Below are 19,519 nucleotides of genomic sequence, written 5' to 3' on the forward strand. Positions count from 1 at the left end.
GGTGGGTTGGGGACTGGCCATCAGTTTAGATCTAGATCAGGTCAATAGCAAATGAAGGCTGTTGTCTCCTAACAGCTGTTCAGTGGCCACTGTGAAATGCGGTGCTGGCATCCATCCAGTTTCTGGACAGCTGTCTTCCTCACAAAAAGCATTGCCACAATTGGCATTAATTGGCTCTCTGGCTGGCAGCCTCTGCAGGCAATTCATCGAATCTTCTCCTGTTTTCTACATTCCTCTTTCTCCTCTCCACCCTCCTCATCTTCCTTCTCTCCTTTTCTGCTTTCCCCTCCTCCTGTGTTTTCCCTTTTCTTTTCCTTCTCTGTTTTGCCAGTAGGTGGCCTGGAAGAAAAAAGAGCAGCAGCAGTTTCTGAGGGAAGAATGCATTAACACCTCAGACTGCGCTCTCTGCCAGGGCTTGCAAAGGGACCTAAGACGCGGCTGGGCTGTTGGGATAGAATTCTCATACCACCCAGAGCGTCCGCCTTCTCGACCCCAGCCCTAAGTTGCTTTGCTCAAGGTGTGTCAGAGTTTACTCTGGGGTTGTCTGTTTTATCCATTGAGCTTCTCCTTTCATCACAGGGCAGGGAACATGGCTGTGTTTGTAGAATGGATGGGCCCACAGGGAATTTTGAGTGATTCAGTAGTTGTGGTGTAAACCCTTCATTATAACTCACTCTCAGCACAGTCAGGGGTCACTAGAGATGGGAGCTTGTACAGTTTCTGATTTCCTTCTCTGGTAAGAGGCGCACTATTTGGGTGGGGGGCAGGGGGTTATATGTATGGCAGTCATATTTCCAAACCCAGGATCAATGCACCTGTCCTGACCAGACATTATTGGATTTATAATATATTTATTAGACAAGTTTTTATTAAAGTAAAATTTAATCTCCATTTAAAAATTATATTTAGCAAATCACTTGAATTGGAAGGAATAAAATTTTACGAAACTAAGACCACTTGAAAATCCACAGCATGAATTCCATAGTGTTCTTGAATGCCCTTTGCTGCCTTCAGATAACAGTAAGGAAAGAGTAGTGGTAGGTAGCTTCCATCCTTGAAATCTCCAGGTGTGCTTTCAGGTTATCCAACTTCATTTTCTTAATCTAAATTTAAGCGTCGAAAAGTGGACCAAAGGAAGCCTTATCACTCATATGCTTATTTTTCCAAACGGAAGGATGCTATGGTAGGACATGCTGCTCTCAAACTATGAAAAGGGAAAAAAATTAAACAATTTTACAGTGATTCTGTTCTTATTAAAAAGCCTAAAACATTTTTCTCTAGGCTACCTCTCTTTGGAATTTAAAACCTGTGTACAGCATTGTATGGGGAAATTCAACAAACATACCACACATTGGTTTGCATTTAACTCGTTACAGTATGCAGTGTTGATTGCTAAGAACACTTACATGACCAAGAAGATATCCAAGCCTTTCACGTGGAACCAGGAGCTTGAATTGGGGCAATATTAAACAAATGTGAAATCCCAGATATCCTTTAGGCAAGGGTTTTCATTCTCAGAGTTACGACCAGGACCAATAAAATAGTCATATAGGAAAAGCATTGAGGTTTAGAGTTGGGAAAAATATCCCAACACCAGCTCTGACTTTACAACCTTGATGATCTACTTTCTCTCATTTACATGATGGGACAAATCATACTCTATCACCTCATGGGTTGTTTTTGTTACTTAATTGGTATAAAATTACTTGAAGATCAAAGTGCTATAAAGTGCTAAATATTATTAATAATTAGAACAAGCAGTTGTGAATCATGTGTAAAAAGAGAAATAGCTTTGGAGAAATGTAATTTCTAGATTGGACAGACTGTCTAACAAGTAAAAGAAAGGCTCTCGGTTTTGTGATTTATTTATTCATTCATTTAAAGAAAATGACAGAAGAAATCTGAGAAATGTCACAATCAGATTGGCTATCTGCCAATTTGTTCTTTTTTTAAAAAAAAAAAACCTCTCAAACACTTCTGACTTTGTAAAAAGAAAAAAATTTTGATTTATAACCATTTGTAGTCTGCACGTGCCTTGAACTTTGCATTTAAAAAGAAGGCATTTTTTCTGATTCTCTACCAATCCTCCTCCTTGTCTTGCCATTTCCAAACATACGCCTCTCATTGAAAGCAAATGACAAGTGAGGGAGAATTGGTTTATAGCTGCCAAGAAATCTCTACCTTAAAGGAGCACTGGTTTAATTCAAACAGGGCAAAATGAATGTCTGAGAAGGGGTGAGATTTTAAGGCTTGGGCAATGAGTGGAAGTGTCATTTCCTGAGTCCACACCTTCTTCTGTCGTTGTTGGCTGGCACTCCGTCTGGCACCGTAGCTTTCCCATCTATACCAGTTAAAATACCATGTTGCCACCTCCCTTTTTTGTCCTTTTTTTTTTCCCACAAGGAGAAGATTGAGAGAATGAATGGAGTAAATATATATTATGTATACAAATAATATCCTTTGCTAACAATGTATGCTAGTCATAGGAAAAATATTTTTCTATGTGGTTTATGTTCATTTTTCTGGGCTTTGAAGTCTTCTCTAAAAATTTAGTCCATGGGATGCAAATCCAAAACTTGTCATGGGCTAAGCTGATAATAAAAATGAAGGAATCAGGTTTTTAGGACAATAGGGAATGGTGAGGGTTGTGTCAATGGGGAGGGCGACACCCAAGTCCACAAGGATGCACACAATTCTGGGGTACCCCAGTCATGGTCACAACATATGGTATGTGAATGGTGCCCCTAGTGTGGAGCAATGCATGCCTGGCCCATTTATCCATTCAGGACACCTTCCTTGCACTTACTACATGCCAGGCATGGTTCTAACTGCTGAGAGATAGCAACGAACAAAGCCGACAGGAAACTCTGGTCTCTCGGAACCGAAAGGCACTCACATTCAATTATTTTATTAAAGGCAAAAAGCACTGTGCCAAGCAAATAAAATGCATATGCATGCAGAATTTAGCCCATGGGCCCACCAGTTAATGACCCCTACTCTAGGCTTTTAAATTAGTTCTCTGCTCTTGCAGGTTTTAACCACAGGGACAAAACACAGAAATGTACTGACCATGTATTTGCACCCACAGCTTAACTCATGCTTAATGAGAGCTCCGTGAACATGAAGAAGTCAGCTAATTAATTTTTAATTTACATTCTATATCTCCACCCCAATGTCTGTACTTGCCACTCGTTCTTCCAAGAAAACATAATTCCTAGAGGTGATCTGTTAGGTAAGTGAGGAAGGAAAACTAGAACGAGATGGGGGTCATGGCATTCTGCCAAAGCATTGTCTGCCTAAGTACCTGTCAGTTTTGGAGACTAGTGGGAGAGGCAAGCCACTGAGCAATGGTCAGTGTGACTCTTGAGCCAATTCAAAGTCTGCTCTTAACCACCTACAAATTTAATTAAATTTTTTTTTTCAAGCAAAAAGAAGGTTCATTAAAGTGTCAGGTCTCTCAGGGGCTAGGTTAACAGAAGCAGGGCAATTGCAGAAATTAAAGAGTTCTCTTATAAAGAATTTATTTCTTATCCTTATGCTTAATGCCACTTAATAAAAATTTTATTTAATCTGCATATAGGCAAAATGGAACTAAAAGAAGGTCCAGTCACCCAGCTACTTTCATGTCCAGAAGATTTTCTTTTTTTTCTTTTTCTGCATTGGAAGCTTCAGTAAAACTAAAAAGAAAACTTGTACTAATTTTCAACAAGAAGCTTTAGAAAACTGCTGTGGTGGTACTCAAAGAGTTTAAAAGTTTTCCACCTCACAGTTCACTTTGGAGTTTCTTAAATAAGGTTATGACTCAAAAATATTTAAAGAGCTTAGGTCACAAATCTGACGGGAGACAGTCATAGTATATAGGTGTAAAGATGGAAGGTAAGCATTCACATCGTCCAAGAAATAGAACAGAGACCATCTATGATTAATCTTCCTCTTTTCTACTTGCCTTGCCTTTCCCAAACCCCTTATAAATAAACAATAACAATAATAATAATCAGAGGAGAGAGAGTTTCCCTGTCAAGCTACACATTGTATTAAGTAACTTTCCCCAAAGTTTGGGAGCATTTCCTGAAAACCCTCAAAGGTATTAATATTTTTCCCTCTCTCTCTTTAAATCACAAAGCAAAATTCCACTGTCCCTCTGCCCCCCACCCCACCTCCTAAAAAAAAAAAAAAAAAAGTTGCCGAGTTTTGCTTTTCTATTCACTGCAGTCCTGGCCAAAGTAAAGCCCTCTTTCTCAATGACGTCAAGATCTTTACCAAGATTAGGCTTTCATTTCTCTATTGCAGCAATTAGCCAGGGAATGTATAAAAGGCTTCAGGGAGACTCACTGGGCTGCAGAGAGAGGCACTTTGCACCACAGACAGATAGCACGAAGGAAAAGCCAGAGGGAGTGAGGAAAAAGAGAGAAGTCAGTCGCTCCTGAGGAAGGGAGAGAGTGAGACAGGCTGGGAGAAGGAGAACAGAAAGTGTGTGTAAACGGAGTAAAGAAGGGAAAAAACTACCCTTAAAGCACATTTTTAAAACTCTGGCAATTCTAGAAAGAAACAGGCTACGTTTCTGAACATAGAGACAATGAAAAGCTAAAGAAAATTTTGCAATCTCTGCCACAGTCTCATAGGTGCTTGGAAATGAAAGTAGAACTGCCTGTCTTTAACCGACTCTGAGAGGGGTAACTGGATTAGGGACGGGTACGCCAGTTTTTTTTTTTTTTTAAACATCTTAAATCCTAAAAAAAAAAAAAAAAAAAAAAGCAGCAGCTCCGAATTGAATGAATTGATGGGCACACTCCAACTGCTGGGCTGGAGAGACTGGACTTGGTCTTGCCATTTCTGCTTCTTTGAAAAAGGAGACAACTTGGGCTTCCTTTTAATTTAGTTTTTCTCCCTCTCCCCCCACCCCCAACCTCCCCCTCCCCTCCCCCACCCCCTCAATCACCACCCCCCTTTTAAATAAGAGGGTGAAGGGGAACCAGAGCGCACAAGGCAACTGACCCAGGAGGCAGAGAAGATGGGCATCCTCAGCGTAGACTTGCTGATCACACTGCAGATTCTGCCAGTTTTTTTCTCCAACTGCCTCTTCCTGGCGCTCTATGACTCGGTCGTTCTCCTCAAGCACGTGGTGCTGTTGCTGAGCCGCTCCAAGTCCACTCGCGGGGAGTGGAGGCGCATGCTGACCTCAGAGGGGATGCGCTGCATCTGGAAGAGCTTCCTTCTCGATGCCTACAAACAGGTGAGCTGCGCCGAGAGGGGCTTCTCCGCAGGGCGGCCGGGGCAGGGGCTGGAATGTGGGGGGCCGGGTGCCAGCTGGAGCACTGGAGTGAGAACGGTGCAGCCCTATTTGGGGGCCTAGCGGTTATGCTCAAGGTTGCTCCCGTGTCTGCTCTCTACACCTGTCACACACAGTAGATCTGGGGATGACAGGTATTAAGTCACAGTGACTCTGCGTGACCTGAGAAGGAGTCTTCCTAATAAGGGTCGTTAATGGCTTGCTGTGACTTTGGAGTGGAAGGTATTGGTGCCTGTAGAATAACTTTGAGAAAAGTCAGAAAGTGTTGGGGGAGGGCAGACCGCTGCATTTATTCTGCTCTTGTCACGAACTGGCATTTTTTGCTTGATGAAAGGCTATGTGAGGTGCATTAGGAAAGACAGTTCAATGGGTAGGCATTAAAAAGCAAGAAAAAAAGAAAACACCGCTGAAAACTCTCAGGGAGCTGGCAAGATTTCACAAAATAATAACAGCAGGTATCATTTAGCAGAGTGGCTGCTTCGTTTCTGGTAGAAGTAAGAGTTAATGAGAGCAAGCCTGTGTGCACCATCGTCCTCTACCTTGATTTGGATTAGAACCTTTTGAAGCAGTTATTAGGCACTGAGTCTGGAGTTACTAGATATCTGTTTGAAGAAGAAAGATCTGAGAACTATCTGTCAAAAATCCAGACTTTGTGAGAGAAACCACATTTGCTTTGTTTCTCAAAAGTTAAGTAAGTTGTCTTAGAAAGAGCAGATAAATCTATGGTTCATGGCAATCTCAAAGCTCTTATAACTGGTGCCTGGAACACTGTAGCGGTCGCCACACTTACCTGCAGAAGCTGCGTCCCAGGGGCTGCCCTTTCAAAACCAGAGTGATCTTTGTTTCTAAGTGAAGCATGCTGTTTGGAGATGGTGAAGCATCTTCAGCTCAGATCTTCTTAAGGGGCAAAGAGGAAAGGGCACTGGTCCTTTGTCAGTTTGCTCTCTCTCCCTGTGCCTGTGGGACTCCTGAATGTCCCTGGGCTTAGGAAGAATTGACTCATCTGGCAAAAGCTAGTATCAAAGCAGACATTCTTGGTTTTCCCTAACAGTACTGAGAGACCTTGTCCGAGATGCCAGGAAGGGAGTTTGAGAAGAATATGGGAGCTAGTGAAGTGGTGTACTATAGGCAGGCAGTACCTCAGAAACAGAGCCGGAAAACTCAGAATAAGAGGGGGAAGGAGAATGAGTCCTCCATAAATAAATACTAGAAAAATAAGTCTAGAGAAGGAACTTATGCTTACCAAGGGGGATAGGGTGGGCGGGAAGTGTTAGATTGGGAGCTTGGGATTGACATGTACACACTGCTATATTTAAAACAGATAACCAACAAGGACCTGCTGGACAGCACAGGGAACGCTGCTCAACACTCTGTAATAACCTAAATGGGAAAAGAATTTGAAAAAGAATAGATACACGTATTTGTATAACTGAATCACTTTGCTGTACACCTGAAACTGTACTCAATATAAAATAAAAATTAAAAAAAAAAATCTATGCACCAGGAATGGAAAAGAAGTAATTTCTAGTAGCAAGGAATCCAGAGTAGGATCCTTCCATTGAAAATCAAATAAGTGTTCAAGACGAGAATACTCGTGGTGGATTAGGGAAGTGTTCCTACAGTATATGTCTTTGTTATTGAGAGCAACCTGCAGAAGGTTGGCATCTGTTGTCCTAAAGACAGGAACATAGTAAGAGCTCTTCTTAGTAAGTGAAAATTTCTTTATAATAGTTCGAAACGATGCTCAAAAGTTCTAACAGTAAAAACTCACTTTATATTATGTACATGGGGTGAATGGGAGATGTGGGAAGGACATATTGAGATGATCATTTCAGTTCCACAAATGCATACGCTGAATGTGAAATGTTCACATTTTGTTCTGGGGGTAGAGAATTTGGAGGAGGGTGGGGTGTGCACGCACAAGTATGTCAGGCATGTTATGAATTAAGAAGTTCCCTCATCTATACCTGTATTTCATAGGTGTTAGGAGATAACATGGCAATGTCAGTTATTTGGTCTCAGCATATTAAACTCTTACTTTTTTCGAAGACAAGTGACTTCTGCCTATAAAAGAAAAGGCACTGCTTTGGAGAATTTTGTATGCATGTATATTCTCACATAAAATATGGGGGTTGATGTTACCCACAAATATTAAGTGAGGTCGTTTCTCCTATTAAGCAGCTTATTGAAATAAAAAGGGAAAAGGAAACAAATGCCTCTAATAAACTTGATCATTTGTTTATTTTTTCACCAATGTATAGTGTTTCATTGTGTCGCAATATTTCGTTATCCCTACGCTGAGAGACTGAGAAGGATGAGTAATTTGTTTTCCTTTTTGTACACGGTTTGTGTATTCTTCTCCTGTATTGTTTCTGTCTACTGATTTGATTAGTGACCAAGTTCATGACTGACATTATTATGTTTGCTTTTATGACTTATATAATAGCTGCCAGGAGAAGAAGCAACACAAGAACCCATATATCCAGAGATAAGGCTGGACTGGGTGTGTGATGGATGGAAACATGGTGAACACAGCTTGCGCTGAGTTTAGGTCTCCTTCTGTCTCCAAGTGTAGCAAGGGTGTTTGCGGCTGTGGTGGCACTTGAGGGTCACTCAGAATCTGTGAAACAGATTGAATCACTTCCCCAGATGCTACTGTCACCTGTGCCACTGCCTTTGGGTGTAGCCCTGTCTAGAGACACACTGGAGGAGTCTCTGTTTGAGTCGGCACCACAGTGTTTCACAGTCCTGACTTGCGTTATTTTGAGGCTGCCACCCCCAGAAACGGAGTTCTGCAGGGTGAGACGTGTGCATACGCCATACGATGAGGCATGTCATTTCTAATTCTCCCGGTTGTTGAATGGCAGATACTTGGGAAGCTATTTAGAGAAAGTGCAGTAAAAGCGCTGTGCCTGTGTTTGGCTCCTACAAGAGGCAACAAAGAAATGTAAACAAATTAGAACAAAATAAAACAAAAAACCCTTCTTCATTAAAATGTTGAATGGGATTTAAAATTAACTTTATAGGGAAGCCTTTAAAGACAGTTTGGGTTTGGTTAGAGGAAGGTCCATGCAGGATTTGGAGGAAAAAGAAAATCTACTGAATTTTGTGAGAGACTGAGGTGTGTAACAGATGTTTATTATTTAAGTTTTCCCTAGTCAGTGTCATTGCATCTAACACTGCATCCTTGTGCTGGCGCTCAAAGACTCAAAAATACAACCAGTAAACAAACTACTCTGTCTGGGAGCCTGGCTCCCACCTAAATGAAGTGTAAAAGTAAACACACAGTATAGATGCTGACAAGCAGTTTAGCTTCTACATGGTCAATATTGCTGTGGCACAGAAAACATATTCATTTGAACATATAATTTTGGTTTTGAAAGGGTCTCTTTAACATTCTCTTCCTCCTCTTCATTCACCTCAGCCTTTTGACACTCGTTTCTACAATGGAAAATGGCTCTTTTAAGAAACATTCCCAAAAGAAGGCTACAGCCAGAGCTTGTCCATCACTTGGATAAAACACTGGGAAATGATAGAGCTTAGAGCTATATTTTTCAAGTTACAAATCAACAAGAGAATAGCTAACAGGGAATTGAACTCAGAGGAAGGAGTAGGTGGCTTATCCTTCAACGCTGATTTATTGGGCCAATTTGAATATAAATGGTTAAAATGCTGCTTAATAATTGTTTGGCCACATTTGTAAGGACATTGATGTAGGCTGGTCATTATTGTCAAAGAATGTGAAATTTCCTGACAGTTAATAAAGCCATTCCAGGGCTTTGGAGAGCAAAAAGGATGTGTAAAAATAATTCTGCCACATACCTACCCCATTTTTATCATCTGCTTTGCTTTCTATCATGAGATTAGGTGATATTTTGTCCAGAAGCCTTTCTCAGGCTGTGGAAGAGAAAAAAAAAACAAGGTTAGTAGTATATGCTCTATTTCCAGCTTCTACTTGATGAATGGTTCTTTCTTTTTTTTTCCCCTTGCCCTGCATTTCACAGTCCACATGCTAAAGCAGCATTATCCTTTTCCCCATGCACTCAAAACTGTCAGCAAAAGGAATCCCATCATCAAGGGAATCAAGTATATGTCATATATTTACATTCTTTTTCATATTTATAAATATGGCTATCACAACATTTGAGCTTGGCCCAGAGATGTCTTCTCTTGTAAAAATACAAACCCTTTATTTTCCTCCCTTGTTGGTGTTGTGTTCATGTTGATTATAAAAACATAAGAAAGGACAACTGTAATAGTGCAGATGAGAGAGAGAAAAGTCAGTGATGACGATATTACATTTTACGTATGTCCTTTCTGATCCTTGCAAAATAAAGAGACCCTTTGGGAACATCGGAACTTCAAGACCAATTAGTGGAAATGATGCTTGTGTTTGGGCATTAAATACTGGGCAGGGTTCTCTTTAGAGCGGCTAATGCTGGCAGGGAAAGAGGTACCGACCTAATTACTCTTCCGCAAGAGTAAAAAATGCCTTTTGAATGCCTCTTTGGCAAATATGTCTCATTAAGGACAAAAACCAAACACAAACCCTCTAAGAAGGAGAAATTAAGATGATAGGTAACTTGTGGCCAGGAGACTTTCTGTGCCACTGTGGGAAATTAAAACAAAGTTTGGGAGTACCAGGGGATAACCTGTTTTTGTCAAGCTTCTTTCCTGCAGCCTAAATGTTATTATGGGACCAACTTTATTTTCTTCATCATTCTGGCTTTTTGTCAAGGAATGATTTGCTCCTGAGGAAAGCAAAGATCTTCCATCATTGAAGACAATGGTGGTTCTCCCATTCCATCTCAGCAGGGTGAAAAGCCAAGCAAACCAAAGAAACTCTCCATTTGTAACTTTGGTCACAATACGTATTTAATTTTCATGGTGACCGAATAGGAAGACGAGAAATGAACAGTAATGTCCTTCTAAAAGATTCTTTTTTTTCAGTTTAAGACAGACTTTCACTTTTTTAATTATTAAAGTTTTTTTCTTTATTGTTGCTAAATTGTCCTCTATCAGCAGTTTTTAGCAAAGATGGGCAAATTTTATGATTAATCTGTGACACTTATAAAAGCAGACTACTGGTCTACTCACATCTGGACTTCCAAAAAATGGGTGTGTGTTTTTCCCTCGTAGTTTTATTAATAGCACTGTTCTTACCTGTGCATTTTCTCTTACCTAGTCACGCTCATTAAAAGGATAATTCTGTTCATGACATTCTAATCTTCAGTCAAGTCCTACGGCTGCTCCACAAAATGAAGAGGATTTGGTTACTTTCATTTTACGCACTGACCAGCTGAGATAATCAAGAACGGATCAACAACATTAGGTGTCGATCGTGGCGGTACTCTACAGTGGGATCCAGGATTCACTCTTCTAAATAAGCTGCCTCAGTTAGCTCATCCATCACCCAAACGTGACTGTGTTCAGTGTAGGTTAAGGTTATTATTAAGCATAAAATTATTCTCTGACCTCTACCTAGGATTATAACAACAATTAATAGTAACAATAATGTATGTAATAAAAAATTTTAAAGTGTATGTATAAATTTTCCCCCAGCTTAACAAAATACCAACACCTCTCACCACCCCCCTCCCCCAAATACCAGAGAGCATCACGTATTTGGTAACTTTCCTCACTTTTGATTTTAAAGTTAAGATGTTGTACTTGTTCTAAGTTTTCTAAGTTGAACTAGTCTGTTTGTATTTTGAAAAGAATTGTGTGGCTGGATGATACATTGTCACTAAGAAGAAGGAGAAGGTGCTTTACCTTTCCAAGAAAATTAATTACAGGTAACAAGAGTGTCACCTGTGACTGAAGTCAGATTAGATTACTCAGGAATAATCAGGAATAATGCAAGGATCAACAGTTCAGCTTGGGTGAGAGTCAGGGGCGATAGAGGCCCATTTAACAAGGCAGCACAGTTGCTCAGAGTTCTTAAAAATGACTCAGAAATGCAGGTGGATGTTTTTACCTACCAAGAACCTCCAAGTCTGTAGTCCAGAGATGATTTTTCTCCTGTGTCTGGGTTGCTCACTTAATGAGAAGTTGCTACAACAGCTAATGGATTCAGACTGATCTGAGTGCATTCAGATCGTTATATCACAGTGTGTTGCAAAACTCAGCACAACGATATTGTTAAAAGCAGCCGTCCTAGAATCATTATTGCTGTTTGACGTGGGAAACATCTAACGAGGAGGTGATGGTAACGCTACCTATTACCTAAATCTACAAAGCAGTACAAAAAGAACCCATAGATTTAAAAGTTTATAATACCTTTAAAATGTATATATCTTTAAATTTTAAGTATATTTTAAAACCTCAGAGACAAGTCTAGCTCATATAAAACAGTCTAGCTAAAAGTGGCTTATTCGGTTTCTTCACCTAGTGTCACTTGCAAATTAACCAAGAAAATACAAATAAAATAACTTTCTTCCTGATAGTGACTGAAAACAAATGAACTTATTTAAACCACACCAACAGCTTCCTTTTCTAAGAAAGAAATTTGTTATTCTAAGATTTCTTTTAGAAAACTAACAGTACTTGTTTCAAACCTGCCCTGCTAGGATTTTTCACAAGGGAGAGAAAGGGCTTCTTTACTTCTTCCTCTGCAGTTAAAATGAGTTATGCATTAACATCAGATAGAAGCTTCTGAATAAAAGCCCTTGAGTGCTTTTTTTTTTTTTATCAGTTTGGATTGTTGAGTTTTTAACAATTCACTTCTAAGTGACTTCAATTAACAGCAATGTTATATGTGGTGGTATTTATATGAGGGGAAAAAGTCGATCCAGTTGGAAGTGTTTTATAATGTTAAGGGTAGTGTATAAAAATCAACTATACTGTTGTAAGTTGTCCCCAATGTTACTGGCTTTGATTAAAGCATTCTAGGGGAAGATCCAATTGTATTAATTCAAACTGAAGTAATTGGCTCTTTTATGTTGCCTGCTTTTTATTATCAGTTTACAGATTCAAAGACCAGCAAACTTTCTTTCAGTCTGTGTTCAACAATTTAAACTACGTGCAAAGAGGGTACCTGGAACAATTTTCCTCTACACCTCTTCTGCCTGAGTATTTTGTAATTCAGAGGAACTTGATAATAAAATGTGTGGTAGAAAAGTAAATGGTTTGTGACTTCTTAGATTAAAAAAGTGAAACAAACAAAAAAACACATGTAATATGAGAAATTAAAAGTAGAATTCTGCAGAAAGTAAAATTTTATGTTTTTGTTCACTCATTTGTTTGTTTAATGGAAATGGTGAGGTTCTAGTCAAAAGAACCCCAAAGTATTCAGTAGCCATAGAAGTCTTTGGGAAGGATGTCACACTGAGGAGAGCTCAAATCACTTCTAACAGTAGATATTTTTTAAACAGAGAATTGGTCAGGAAAATAGTATTCTGTTTCACATTTTTGGGCGGCATCTATAATGGCAAACTACACACCCACAATGATTTATAGTGTACAAAGCCCTTTTCCTATGTCATCCTCCTATAACCATATGAGGAAGATAGGGGTTGTTATCACCATTTTACAGATGGGAAAGCTGAAGTACTGAAGAGATTAAATGGGAGTAGCTCTTCTTATAAATGGTGGACCCCCGGTTTTCTAGTTCTGGGCAGGAATAGAGCCCACTGGTACCCTTGTCCATTGGTTGAGCTTAAATGACTTAGTATCAGGCAAGAAAATAAAGGTCTTTTCTGAGTACTTTAGAATTCAGAAGTGGGAATACAGAAGGAGGTACTATGTCCCACAATTCTGATAATTTATTTTTAAAGTGGACCATTCGCTTTTTACTTTTAAAATGAAGGCAAGGACTTCCCTGGTGGTCTAGTGGTTAAGCCTCCGCAGTTCCATTACAGGGGGCACGAGTTCGATCCCTGGTTGGGGAACTAAGATCCCGCATGCTGCAGGGCGCGGCCAAAAAACAAAAAAACCCACAAAAATGAAGGCAATTAAACATTTGTTGTATATTGTGTGCTAAGCACTGACACAAAATAAGGATAGTAAAGAATACCAGTCTCAACTTAATTATGAAGAGAGTTAACTGCAGCACCTTCAATCATGAAAATAATTACCTTTAGTGACTATACAGAATGAAAAGGACTTTTATTCTCTTCAGGGCCATTCATTATATTACCTGCCACAATGGCTCTTTACTCAAATCAATATATGTTTACCATATCCTCTGAAGGAAATACCACATTTTATTAGAGCCAGTTGTTTCTATACAGAGTGAATTAAAGTGACAATGTGTTCAATGTGGTATTCTCTCCCTCTTTCTTTTTTTCACCACCAGGTGAAACTGGGTGAAGATGCTCCCAACTCCAGTGTGGTGCATGTCTCCAATCCTGAAGGAGATGACAGCAGTGGAAATGGTGCCCATGAGAAAACAGTTGATGGAGCTGAGTGCCACCTCCTTGACTTTGCCAGCCCTGAGCGCCCACTGGTGGTCAACTTCGGCTCAGCCACTTGACCTCCTTTTACTAACCAGCTGCCAGCCTTCAGCAAACTGGTGGAAGAGTTCTCATCAGTGGCTGACTTCCTGTTGGTCTACATTGATGAGGCTCATCCTTCAGATGGTTGGGCGGTGCCTGGGGATTCTTCTTTGTCTTTTGAGGTGAAGAAGCACCGGAACCAGGAAGACCGATGTGCGGCAGCCCACCAGCTAATGGAGCGTTTCTCCTTGCCGCCCCAGTGCCAAGTTGTGGCTGACCGCATGGACAATAATGCCAATGTCGCTTATGGGGTAGCCTTTGAACGTGTGTGTATTGTGCAGAGACAGAAAATTGCTTATCTGGGAGGAAAGGGCCCCTTCTACTACAACCTTCAAGAAGTCCGGCGTTGGCTGGAGAAGAATTTCAGCAAGAGATGAAAGCTAGATTAGCTGGTTAAAGGTATGATTGTAATAGAGATTTTTTTTTTTTTTAAGTTATGTAAAGACAAGGAAACTAAGAACTGAATCCACTATTTCAACTGAGTCCCATTGTCTCACTGAAAGACAGGAATTTACGTGTCAGAAGAACATAAACCGCTAACATCTCGATACTACTTTCACCACTTAAATGGCTTTTGGCTAAATAGTAGCCCCGTTACTTCTCTTCCTGGTGAAAAGCCCTGAATGAAAAGATCCCAAGATGGAGAGGAAGAAACCTTGTTTCAGCATGTGTTCCTTTCTGCCCTGAAAAAGAAGTGATACCTCTGATGCATGCCTTGGGACCTGAAGAAAAGACTTACCTGAATAACTCTACCATCCTTGTTAGTATACGGGGTATTGCTTAGGCTTTCTTCAGCATGGATAGAGCCCAACTGGATAATTCCCAAATGTTTACTTATAATGATCTTCAAGCCCAGGCCATGTGGTTAGGACCTTGGTGTTTAACATGTCAAAAGTAGTCTCTGATCTTCTAGTTTCTAGCCATGTGGTGCTCTATGCCAGTCTAAATATCCCAGAACTCGCAGCTATATCTGCAGATACCAAGAATGGTCCCTACCTGGAGGGTTAGAATGATCATCTGATCTCTGATGGTTACTTTCTAGGCAGGTGGGGAAAGTGCTAGAAGAAAATCGAATTGACAAGCTAGGAAAAGGAGGCGGCAGAAAGATTAGGAGACTTCATAGTGCTTCACTTGCAACTGTAGAGAGTGGGACTAATTTGTTAGTCACAGAAACATACACAAAGCTAGAAAAAGAAGAAACTCCACTAAAATAGCATCAAGAATATACGTATGAAATCAATGCATTTATCATACACTCCTAGATTGAGGAGAAGGAGAGATTGAGAGGGAAGAGACGCTTTAATATTTGTATTACTTTTTGGAACATGTTTGTGGTGTGTACATTTTCAGTAGGTGAATTATACCCCATGAGGCTGATGAAAGGTAAAAGCAGTGGGTCCAGTGGTGCTGGTCTGTCCTTCTCCATCCCTACGATTTTGCCCTGGTCCCACTCCTTCTTGGTCTCGGTCTCTATGGCAGTGTTCTCTGAATGCTGAGCTCAGCAATGTATATTTTATACATACACATTCTCAGCTGCTGTGGGAGGTAGGTTCCCTGGCCATTCAGCTGCAGCACTGTTTTTCTCCCAAAGTAGGTGAACTCTAATGAATGATAGGTGAAAACAAACAAGGTTTCTTCAGGAGCAAAACGGAAGAAGAGTAAGTTTGAGACAATTCCCATCAGTGATTTTGGAGGCTTTGCTATAAGGCAGTTCTCAGTACCATGGAATTCCCATTAATATTTGAATTTGGACTTGGGTTTTCCTTTGTTCCTCTTAGCTGAGGTATAGTAGTGTAAGGCCTCTATAGTACATTTTTTATAATGCTATCTTAATATATACCATATTTCTCTTTAAAATGAAGATACTATAGTTTTACTCATAACTAATGTAAGTAATAACTAATATCCTAACCTCCAAAAGAATAGACCAACCAATTTTGTATCTTAATTTTTTTATTGTAAATTTGAGGATGTTATCAAATCACAGTATATGGCCATATTTATATGTACAATCAAAGGTTCTTATGACCATTCCATTAATGATTGAATCATAAAATAAAACTAATAGAAAAAGATATCTAAAATTGAAAATATCTTCCTGAACTAGTTGCCTGAAATGAGAAAAAAGTGGGAACTGAGTGTACAAGAACCAAAAGTCTATTTTTTTTTACTGGAACAACGTAATAGTCATATCACTGCATAGTTTATTGTTTAGATATTAAAGCACCATTTTAACTGATTATTTTTAACTGCAACATTTAAGTTTCCCACTGTTCTAAATTCTACAAAATGCGCCCACAAAGAAACAAATTTTGAAAATGTGACGTTATCTAATGAATTTCTGGAAAATCACATTGAGAATAGATTATTTCTGAGTCCTCAGTAGTTAAACTCTGTAACTCAAGGCTTATCGGTGGACCCCACTGATTTTTATCTTCAAAATGGTGTTGAGATTTATGTGGTACCCAGGAGAAGAAAAATGATGAATTGGTGGCAGCCCACTCACACTGTTGTCCTTAAAATTCCCCTTTGTTCTACAAGTACAATAAGGGAACAGGATGTTAGAGATGCTGGTGGGGGGATGAGATTTGGCTAAGGCAGGCAGTGCTAGTTGTCTGGGGAAAAGGATGATGGGAAAACTACCCAGCTGTGATATATTTTTAAAGAAAGAGAAGGTTGTGTGTGTGCAATTCTTCTCCCTGAGGATAGGGCAATGGAGAGGTGAAGCAGCGGAAGTAAACATACAGAGGCATAGGCTGACTATCAGGGACAAAGATATGTTCAATGGAACATAGAAGAGTTACTGGAAGAAAGGCTTTAGGGGGCCAGGAGAGAAAGTAAATTGACAAAGCTCAGGAATCCTACAATATGTAGAACGGCTTGGTGTTATCAGAGTTAGGATAAGCCTATAATTATGTAACTTATTTATCTCATCATGAACTTTTATGATTTCCTGTGGTGTATCTTTTATGAACTTAACAAGAACTCATTATTTGAGATAGAGGAGAATCAATGTTTAGCTGTTATGTTCAGAGAAATTATTAGATTGTCAATACCCACCCTACCTATCCTATCTTTTATAAGGTATGTTTCTTTGAAGAATTGTAGTTCCTATTCTCACAAGGCAAAAATTATAAGTTATATATATATATATATATATATATATATATATATATAAACTTATACATTATAAGCTTATATATATAAACATATATATGTGATTTCTTCTTTTTAATACTTAAACATTTGCCCCCCACCCCATAGGCTATGTTTACATGGAGCTATCAGTTTAGTCTTTTAAACTGGATTAGCTTGTCCATTATAGAAATAGTTTCCAAGCAATTTTAGGTATTATTATAACATCTGGATTTACTCAGACATTTAGTGTTTGAAAGACTCATGTCTTGGAACTATTCAAAACTTACTTTATTTTATTGCTTAGAGAAAACATTAGTGGAATCAAGGATGACTTTCTTGAATGGGCATGACTGAAATGTCTGCATGGTAGGGTGGAAGTGTTTGATACCGATATTAAAATGTAACTGACCTCCTTAGAAGCAGGTTAGTAATGCTGTTCTCGCTTTGTATAGCTAAAGTTACAGTCATTTAACTCATATGACTTTCGATCTCTGGTCCTTTGTCTTCACCTTGTTTATAGAATGTACCCCTGATTTTTGGTAACATCAACTTTGAAATGGTCTGTTGATTTAGTTAAGTTCTCCTACCATTAACCAGGAAATGCTCATTCTGTGATCAAGGAGAGAAGGCCTGCTGTCTTTCATTTTGCCTGAGTGTATTTCACTTTTTGGGCTCTTGAATAAAAATTATGAAATATGGTGAGGTCATGCATGGGTGCTGCCTTGATGCATAAAATACCAGAGAGGTAGGTTAAAGGCAATGTCTACGCCTTTTGGAAAACTCCCAGCTGGATACAAGGTACCCTCAGCATGCACTATGGGCCATGTCCGCAGCAAGAAGAACGCACTGATGTGCAGGACTTCCTGTTCTGTAAATCATAAGAGGATAAACATGGACTTTGATTCTACCTAATTTCTTATTGATCGTTGGAAGATAAGCTTAATTAGAATCACATGGCCATTGCAAAATGGAAAATGTAGACACTAACTTCTGTCCCACTGAAGAATTAATAAAAACCTTTACCAGCATTTAGAGCTTTTCAGAATATACCCAATGTTATGTCTCTGAGCAGTGGAGATTAACAATAAGATTTTTAATTCCAGGAGTTTTTTTTTAAATGATACTGCCAAAAATCAGAGCTAAAATGTTTTTAGTTATATTACAACCTCCTCTGTACTTCTTCCTTTATCTTAAAAATAGAAGCGAAACCCAGTCTTCCTGTGTAAGTCCAGATGGGGCATAATTACCAACCTCTGCTTGGTGACCCACGCTGTCTTGGTAGTGTCCTGAGGTCCCCTATGAAAGAAGGGGGGCAGAGACTTGGAGATTCAGGAAGTTGCTAACTGGGAAGAACTAGGCCCTGAGGGCTTGGTCTACTGATCCTGGAAGATTTGGAAAGAAACTTCGCACCTTTGGAGGAGGGCTGATGAGTGTCATTGAGTGACTTTAGCAAAACATTGGGCCACTTCCTAATGCCTTATGTTCTGGATAGCACTAGAAGCAAGGTCTCAGACTTAAGATCCAGTTCTGTTCCAAGGTGAGTCTGAACCAATAGAAAGCAAACATGTACATATCTCCAAACAATACTGCTCATGCAAGTTGGGACTCTCTGCCCATCTTGGGCAGCTGCACTAGAACTCCACGGAGTTCATTTAATATTTGCTGCAGAGACTTCGAAGACCCAGGAGACGTTTAATGAAGTCACTATTTTGGCACAAAACTCCCCTTTCCCCCCAAAAAAGCAAATAGGTGAACGCATAAATGAAAGAAGACCACAGAGGGGAGTGGCAAAGAAAGAAAATTGTTTCAAGACTTCTCCAGACCATGTCACTGGTCGGTGTGGTTTTTGTGTGTGTTAAGATTGGAAGATGTGAAGACATTCGTATCCAGTACTTTATAACCAAAGCAATTAAAAGATATTGGGTAGGGAACGTTGGCCAGTTTTCTTTAAATTTGCGTCACATTATCACCAGACTCTATATCACCAGCCCAAGTAATCGGGCGCCCAAACAGGGAGATTGGGATGTGCAGAGGTTACTTGTGTGCAAATGATAACTACTGACGAAAGAGTCATCGACTCAGTTAGTGGTTGGATATAGTCACATTGGTTTGCCTCTGCCCATCTCTGCCTCCCTAGCAAGGAGAATATTCGGGGCATGATGCTATGAGTACTGGGTAAATGTGGTGAGAATGTGTGTGTGTATATCTCTGCTTCTTAGCTGCAGAAACAGAAATGCTTTGGAGATTATCAGTAGAAATCAGTTATTGGTGCTGAGTGGTACATGTGCTTTTAAATTTGTTCTTGTATTTTAATAAACTTTGAATAAAAAGAATAAAGTTACTCTTTGGTTCTGTTTGTTTATTTTTAACTTACTCCCTAGACCTTGCCCCTGGCTGGAACATGTTCATGGTTGACAAGGGAAAGGGAATCCATCATTCTAATATTTATTCCTTGGTATTTGTGGGCAAAATCACCAGCAATGCCAGGTTATTTTAATCTCATGCTGTGCGCCAGAGTCTTCAAGGAAATCAAGACAAGTTAAAAGAAAATCTTCAGATACTTTCCATATTCATGAACAAGTTGCACACAGAATTA

At 39.6% G+C, this 19,519-nt stretch overlaps 1 protein-coding gene across 1 annotated transcript; it reads left to right on the top strand.

Annotated features, from left to right (window-relative positions):
• The first annotated feature begins 5,011 nt into the window (after positions 1-5,011).
• DIO2 (iodothyronine deiodinase 2) lies at positions 5,012-14,162 on the top strand. The gene is made up of 2 exons (XM_065871956.1): positions 5,012-5,233; positions 13,587-14,162. Exons 1-2 carry the CDS (start codon positions 5,012-5,014, stop codon positions 14,160-14,162), a joined length of 798 nt encoding a protein of 265 aa, XP_065728028.1.
• Positions 14,163-19,519: the final 5,357 nt, after the last annotated feature.

Source organism: Phocoena phocoena, chromosome 2 (genome assembly GCF_963924675.1).
Source record: "Phocoena phocoena chromosome 2, mPhoPho1.1, whole genome shotgun sequence".
Classification (NCBI taxonomy): Eukaryota; Metazoa; Chordata; class Mammalia; order Artiodactyla; family Phocoenidae; genus Phocoena; species Phocoena phocoena.